An 8,159-nucleotide genomic window follows, 5' to 3' on the forward strand; every position below is an offset into this window, starting at 1 on the left:
ACATGTTGATGTAAAAGAGACATGAAGAAGAGGGGACACATGTTGATGTAGAAGAGACATGGAGAAGAGGGGACACATGTTGATGTAGAAGAGACATGGAGAAGAGGGGACACATGTTGATGTAGAAGAGACATGAAGAAGAGGGGACACATGTTGATGTAGAAGAGACATGAAGAAGAGGGGACACATGTTGATGTAGAAGAGACATGGAGAAGAGGGGACACATGTTGATGTAGAAGAGACATGAAAAAGTGGATTTTGCATAATAGGTGACCTTTAATATCTTCTCCGCAGGAACCCAGTGTGCGTCACTCAGCTACCGACAGTAATGGCGACCACCGTGATGGATAGAATCGGGCGAGTGTTCATCAGCCTGCAGCAGATCAGGGAGGTTCCCCAGATGCTGAACGAGGCCGCCCCCTCCATGCCCGGCACCCTAAAAGACTCCGAGGTTCCCACTTACTTCAGAGAGCGCTACGTCAGCACCGGCTACCGACCGCTCAACCAAAACTGGCGCTACTACTTCCTGTCTTTATTCCAGCGCCACAACGAGACCATGAACGTCTGGACTCACCTGCTGGCGTTTTTAGTTCTTCTGATTAAATTCAGGCAACTCGCTGAGACTGTGGACTTTGTTAGTGATCCTCATTCGTGGCCCCTGTTGATCCTCATCGTGTCTTCCTTGATCTACACAGGTTTCAGTACAGTAGCCCACCTGCTGGGGGGCAAGTCTGAGCTGTGTAATTATAGTTTCTTCTTCCTGGATTATGTCGGGGTCGCACAGTATCAGTACGGCAGTGCTGTGGTTCACTTTTACTACGCTGTGGAAGAGGGCTTCCACAGACACGTTCATGGGATCTTCATGCCTGTCGCGACCTTCCTCAGCTGTCTGTCATGTCTGGGATGCACCTATGGGAAGTACTGCAACCACAGACGTCCCATGTGGGTGCGTAAGGTGTGCCAGGTGGTGCCCTCAGCACTTAGCTATATGTGGGACACTAGCCCTGTGGCATATAGATTCATGTCATGGCATAAGAACAGCGATGATCCAGCGGTTTTCTATCATTTTGGCCAGGTGGCTTTCTTTCTTAGCTGCGGCTTCTTCTTCACCTGTCCTGTTTTTGAGCGATGCTTCCCTGGGCGGTGCGATTTTGTGGGACAGAGCCATCAGATATTCCATGTCTTTCTGTCTTGCTGCACCCTGTGTCAGATCCATGCCTCCTACCTTGACTACGTGGGCCGCAGGGAGCTGTACTCCCGTCTGCATGGAAGCGATGAGGCGGGTCTCTTTGTGGGACTCTATGTGTTAGTTTTAATTGGTTGCTCGCTTATTGTTTTCTTAATGCTAAGGAAAGTCAAAAAACTGCTAGGTTGCAAGTCCAAATAATAGATAAGAGATTGTAGGAAAGGCATTCATGTGCCTTTATCGCCTCAGACTTACAGTACTGCCCATTTTCCGAAACCCTAATAGTCAGAGAAATGTCCCCATTGCCTCAATTGATATTTCCTATAACGTCGAAGGCCTTTACTTGCCTACTCTGCCTCTGATTGGATAGTACTTGTTGCCTTTATTTGTTGTGTTGTTTAGGTTTAGACATTCGATTAGTGGTTCTATGCCTTTGCCATAGGGATAACGGGCAGTTGCACAAATGGACATTCAGATAAATGGATTTTGGGTCTATAGGGACATTTTCAGACAATTGGAGTTTTGGAATTATAGAAATTAGGGCCCTAGAAATGTTGGGTGTTTGTTCTTGGGATAACAATCTATCAGACAAACTGGCTTTGGGTCCAATGGAAAAAAAAATGTTATCTGAATAATGGGCCATCAGAGCAATGGCGTTGCACATTGACAGACAGGGAACTAACCATACTGTATACGCTTGTTTTATGTAAATACTTGTTTCATTTTGCATATTTCATAACTGTAAGGGCCAGATTACAAAAAGGGGTGGCGAGTATTTTGGGACTGAATTGCATTTGTATAGAGTTTGTGAAAATATAAAAAATGTTTAAGCATCAGCTTATATAACTTTTTACAGCTTATAGACATTCAAAAGATCAAGAATATAACCGAGAAACGAATGTGTGCTTGTTGCAAGTTCAGACAATATAAACTAGTAACATCACCAGAAATCTACCATTCATACCGTAAACTACAATGTTTCTCCATACCGGCCCTGGTCATTTGCACATGTTATGTAATATTTGGCATAAAGGTGGTGCTGAGCGAGTGTTATTTTGTGAATGATGCCGTTCTCAACCGCCAAATGCCATGAGATAATTGCACAGTGTCCAGGCTCTTCTGAGAGGAAAGCCTTAGGATTTAAGTTGCCATTTTCATGGTGTTGTAAATGTAGTTTGGACAAATTTGAGGACTTATGGTGACATTTCATTGCTAGTGTATTACCTACTATGATAGACAAACGTTGGCATGCCCCCAGTCAAATCAATATTCAGCCTTGGACGGGGGCAGCAGTTAAAACCTATTCAACCCGTGAATCAATATCAGTTTGTGTATGCCAAATTTCAACATGTTGTCAGTGCTTTACCTTTCACTCCCCTGTGTTCTTGTAGTTAATATGACTGTTTAACATGGACTCTGGCGGCTTTGAAATGAGCATAGATAACTTGTTTCAGTTCCCCGTCATAAAGGGATGTCTGACAGCAGTAAAAGTATTACAAAAGATAGTGTACACTTAAGCTAATTATTCTCTCATACAACCCTATTTCGAGAAATCAAAACTATCTAGTTAACATGTTGTCCTTTTGCTAGCTCCTTTTTAGATATAGCAATACACTGCCTTGAACTATTTAAGAAAGATAGATATTTTACGAGGGATTTAATATATTAGAGTCTTATATATTTGATGAATGTTTTGTATGATCACTGTATTGTGTCTTATTGGGAATCTTGAATGCTTCCCTTTTATTCCATAAGGGAGAAGTGAATGTTGGTAAACGAGGGTACGTATTACAGATTAAGGTACCATATTATTTTAAATCTATGAAAGGTTACTCGTAGTGACCAAGATGTGAAGAAAGTGAGATTGAGTTAACCCTTAGATGCACTTAGAGTGACTGGACCCCACTCTTCCATAAGTGGGTCAAAAAGGACCCGTATTAGAATAATATGTATTTTTGTGCCATTCTTGTCATTTTGGTTAAGAAAAATCGCTTGTATAATATTTAGTATTATATTTTGGTTCACACTAGAAATATTTAATTTTCACTATTTATAATTTTAGACATTTTTTTTACATTTTGAAAAAAAACGTTTTGAACATATTGATGCAAAGATCTCCGCTATTCTGAGACCCTCACAGTATTCCAGTCCCTTTTCAAACTCATCTCTTCTCCTCTTGTCTACTCATAGCCCACCCCCCATCAATCCATGCCGGTTGGTCAAGTTTGATAGTCCTATACCCCCCACCCTAACCTTCCCTTATATTGTAAAGCGATGTTGAGTCCTTGAAAAGCCCTGTACAAATATAATGTATTATTATTATTATTACACTGACAGGTATCAGATCTTGTTGTGTAAAATAATCTTCCTGAGAGGTGTCACGTGTGATGTCGTCTGCGTGGTCCACAGTGAATGTATTCCTGACAGACACAGGTGATAAGAATCAAAGGTTCCCAAAGGATCCCATAGAAAATGCATGCGGGTCATTTTTGACCCACTTATGGAAGCTTGGGGTAGAAATACAAAAACTACAATTCTTAAAATGTAAATTTTAAATGTGAATGGCATGATATCCAAAACATGTTTTTGAGGAATAGCTGGAATATGAAATGATAAAAAAAGTAATTACAAAGACTTATTTTTTCCTCCCCCGACTCGAGCATACGCCATGTCTTTTTGTTTGGGTCCGTCGATGACAGATTTTGATTTATGACTGCCCTAGCTTTTGCGTGTTATCTTACGTCTCCTACTGCTGATTTCCTTGTAATTGAAGGACTGGTGTGAGGTAGCCTCGAGTCTCCGAAAGAGAGAACGGCCAATATGGTGTTTCCATCTCAAGGAAAAATGAAGACGACAGAAGTGTTGTTGTACGACGAGTCATGTCCAAATTGCGAGCTCTACTAATCCGGTACGATTATCCATTTGTGGGCTTGGTATTTAATATGCAGGTTTGTCAGCCACGTAACCAAAGACTATCCGTTGCAAAGGACTAGTCCCGGCACCCAGGTGTGAAAGACTATAATGCAGTATAGCCTGCGTTTAGATCTAGTCGAGGCAACATAGGGGCAAATAATCTCTAACACCCATGCGCTCATTTCGTCTCTCACAAAATTAAAGACTTGTGACGCGACTCAAGGGGCTTGTGTGGCCCCTCCCAGACGGTCGGTTTTTTTTTTGTTTGGCTTGTGCTTGCCGCGTCTGGTGTAACTACATAATTTCTGAGTCTTTCACGTAAAAACGTACTATCCAGGAAATTCATTTTCATAACATGTAAAATACAGTTATATAAGTACACTTCATTTTTCAGGACGTAAGACTTTTCACTTCTTCATAAGCAGTTCTTTACCACGGAGTTTCGATATTTTTCAACTTAATTAAGACGTACTATTACAGTAGGTACTACAGTTACGTATAATGAATATAAGACCGTTTATAATCATAATCATATAACCCTAATAAGTGACAACAACTGTTGTGTAATGCGACAATTGTTTCGCAAAACATCCTCCAACGCATCAAAATGAAAAGCCCCATGGAATTTGTACGAAATCGAATTCACATAGTTTATGGGTGCCCCTAGCAGTTTATAATTCGCAATGACTGTCATTATGACACATCGTCGGGTCATTATTGGACTCATTATCAATACTTAACAGAGTGACTTTAGGAAATTTATTGTGGATAATGGTGTCCTCCGCGAGGAATTAGTTCAGTAATAGGAAGTCGAGCCCCTAGACAGTACGGCCCACTCGGACAATTGTTTATACTTAACTTACAATAACTAGTTTCACTGTTACAGTCGTCCTTTCCGGTTCCAACTAAGTCTGTAAAGTAGTCCTACACTGGCTCCGCACGGAGAAGCACAGTTGGTACGGTGAGTCGCCTAACATCTGAGCAATACTCTATTACATAATTCGTAGGTCTTTCAACGACAAAGGAGTTTGAACAAATTGTGTATGATTAGTTTATTAACGGAATTCGACGTAATTCACGTGCTATTATGAGGCTACTGGATGCTGATAATAGGAACAGGGTAGACACGGGAAGAAGGACTCATTAACTTCAATAATAAAATAGTTAGTAAGAAGAAAGATGTAAAACCAGATTAACCCTACACAGGGAGAATTTTAGTAAAGATGTGTCAGGAGAATTAGTGTAAAAGTGATCTAATTACTGCAATTTTCTCTGATAAACAGTATGTAGATATCTCAGTATTTAGCGACAAAGAGGACCGGAGGCGACGTTTTGTTGTAGTAATTGTTTTTGAGCGTCGTTCTATGGCTGTTAGTGTATCATGCTGTTATTACGTTGTTATCGGACCATAATTGTCGTCTATCTTCAGTAACGGAAAGTAGAAACATAAGTTTAGAGAAAATACACAGGTGATTAGGAGATTAGAGCACACAAATTCTATACCATTCCCTATAAAAATAAGCAGTATGTATATTCATATATTCACGTTATTTTTGTAACGTACGGTTCACCGGGTCACGTTTGTCCTTCCTCAGTATTACACGTTCGGATCATTTTTATTATATATTGACTTGTTTTTATATTTACGTTGCTGAAAACAAAAACGAGGGTAAAAAGTACTCTACTTGAGTTTCTAGATTTTGTAAAGATATAGGTGTTTAGTGGTAAAGAGCAGTTTATAACAAGTTTTAGACTTTTTAGGCACGTATTACTCGTGAAGAGAGAAACGGGCTCTTTTAGGTAGGGTGGAGGTAGTTCCACACCGTATCATTCTAACGACTAATTGTGCATACTAATGAAAGTGTCCACATCGGAATCCCACCGGTGTTATTTTTCCGGTGTGAATTTGTAGTAAAAACGAAATAACCCCCCCAGACCCCCCAGCTTTGTCGTGACATAAGACACACTCCAATCCTAATTCCAATTCACCAATCCCTAAATCCATTAGCGGACTAGCTCACCGGACACAGAGCACAGGTATTTGTATGGCCGGACGGTCATGGTTACTTGGGGTGGTGCGGTGGTACCCCCGGTGAGCTAAGTGTTGTAATGGATTGGGATGGCATTGGGATTAGGATTGGGTGTGGTCTATGACTGACCCAAAAGCCTGGGGGGGTCTGGGGGGGTTATTTTCGTTTTTACGTACAAAATGGTCCACCGAAAAATAACACCGGATCCAATCCCAATCCCAAAGATGGAAAAGGGGTGTGGTAGTGTGGCCCTAAGGTGGCCTGTCAGTTTGTATTGAAGAGAAGAGGAGGTCAGTGTTGGGCAAGAAGAGGTGGCTGTCCCTATAGTAGAGTCGTATGTCCGGTTTAGGTTCGGGATGTGCTGTTATGAGTATGTAGGTTTAAATCGTCGTTGTCTCGGATGGTGAATATGTTCGTATCAGTGCAATGTAGTTATCTTTCTATGTATGTATTGGTTATGCACCTCGTCGGAAGGGACGGGAACCAAGTAAGAAGGGAATTATTGTCGTTGTATGCAATGTAGTAAGTGTACGTGTGGCACGTTTTTTTAATGTATCCCTTGATTTGTGTTGGTATTGAGTGGGCAAGAGTTTGTTGTAGAATAATTGTAACCCTTTCCACTGAGGGTGGGGGGACCAGTGGTAAAAGTTGTTGTGGCGGGTCTTGGCTTGGAGTAGTAGAGCACGACCTTTGGTTGCTGGCTCACTTGAGCCCGTCCTCCCTCTTCCCTCTTTGTAGAACCTAGGTCTTGACCCTGTGGTGTGGTCCCCTCGAGTTACTGTCGATCCACATAGAGGAGACCTAGGAGGGAGAGGAAGACGGGTGGTCAGGGTCCCTACTAGACTTGATGAGGAGGAGGAACCAGGTACATAGGTTGTGATTGTCCTGATGTGTGGGTGTTGTGGGTATGGTGTCTAGGGGATCCGGTCCGTTGTCGTTAGGGTATGGCCTTAGGTGTTGTTGCATGAGGATTGGGTTTGGGATATGGGATTGGGATTAGGATTGGAGTTGTGGTCTACGACTGACCAAAGCCTTGGGGGGGTCTGGGGAGGGTTATTTCTTTTACCGTACAAATTTCCCACCCGGAAAATAACACCGGTGGGATTCCGTGTGGACACCTTTATTAGTACGACAGATTAGTCGTAGAACTATATGGTGTGTATCATCTTTCACCTACCTATTATAAGAGCTGTTTTCTTCTTTCTACGTATGTGATAGTGTTTGTTCTAATATATAAGTCTAAATGATTGTATATGAGCTCTCTTTGACCAATTATTTTATACCATTCATCTTATCATAATATTCTAGATTTTTACTCAAGTATCAGTACTTTTACCCTTCGTTTTTGTTTTTTCACAATTCGTTATAATTATTATCAAACAAGTCACCATATTAGTTTTTTGTTTATATGATATTCACGCATTCTTTGTGACATTTACGTATTTTTCGTGTTACGGGTATACTTCATCCCGCAATTATGTCCACCACGTATGTACCATTTTTCACATATGACCACGTTATTGGTAGTGTGAAATAAATTTACTTAACGGTAAGAACGGTGATTACATTTATTAAGGTTAACTATAAACCAATTTCAAGTTTAGTTATATAAGAAATAGAAGTGCCAGTCGAAACTACAAAATGAGAGATAAAACTCTACAATATAACATTTATGTAACAACTAAAAGATGAGTCAAATGGTAGACGAGTGTTTTGTTTGATAAGAGTTAACCCCGTAATTACTTCATAGAACATAGGAATAGCAATAGAGATGTTGTTGTCATTTTCGTCAAATACAAGGGCATTCCTTTCCGTTCAATAAATATGTCGTGGAAGTTGCGCCGTTAAGTTTCCGAAATGTTTTTACTTTCTGCAATTCTTTACCGTAAATTTTGGTCAGGTAATTTTTCGTTTCTAATACATTCAGTCACTTCCGACGTTTTCAAAGAAATACGGTGAAACAACGACTGACGATAAAAGAATTGGAATTCTACGTACTCACCCAGGAACAACTGTGGCCACTCCACCGA

The 8,159-nt window shown here is 40.9% G+C and overlaps 1 protein-coding gene across 1 annotated transcript; it reads left to right on the top strand.

Moving 5' to 3' along the window:
• Positions 1-300: 300 nt before the first annotated feature.
• Positions 301-3,117, top strand: paqr7a (progestin and adipoQ receptor family member VII, a). The gene has a single exon (XM_010771895.1). It carries the CDS (start codon positions 329-331, stop codon positions 1,385-1,387), a length of 1,059 nt encoding a protein of 352 aa, XP_010770197.1. The 5' UTR covers positions 301-328; the 3' UTR covers positions 1,388-3,117.
• Positions 3,118-8,159: the final 5,042 nt, after the last annotated feature.

This window comes from Notothenia coriiceps, unplaced genomic scaffold (genome assembly GCF_000735185.1).
Source record: "Notothenia coriiceps isolate Sejong01 unplaced genomic scaffold, NC01 NC01_scaffold00010641, whole genome shotgun sequence".
Taxonomy (NCBI): domain Eukaryota; kingdom Metazoa; phylum Chordata; class Actinopteri; order Perciformes; family Nototheniidae; genus Notothenia; species Notothenia coriiceps.

Coding starts and splice junctions, on each gene's coding strand:
- paqr7a (XM_010771895.1), top strand. CDS start 329: ATGGCGACCACCGTGATGGATAGAATCGGGCGAGTGTTCATCAGCCTG.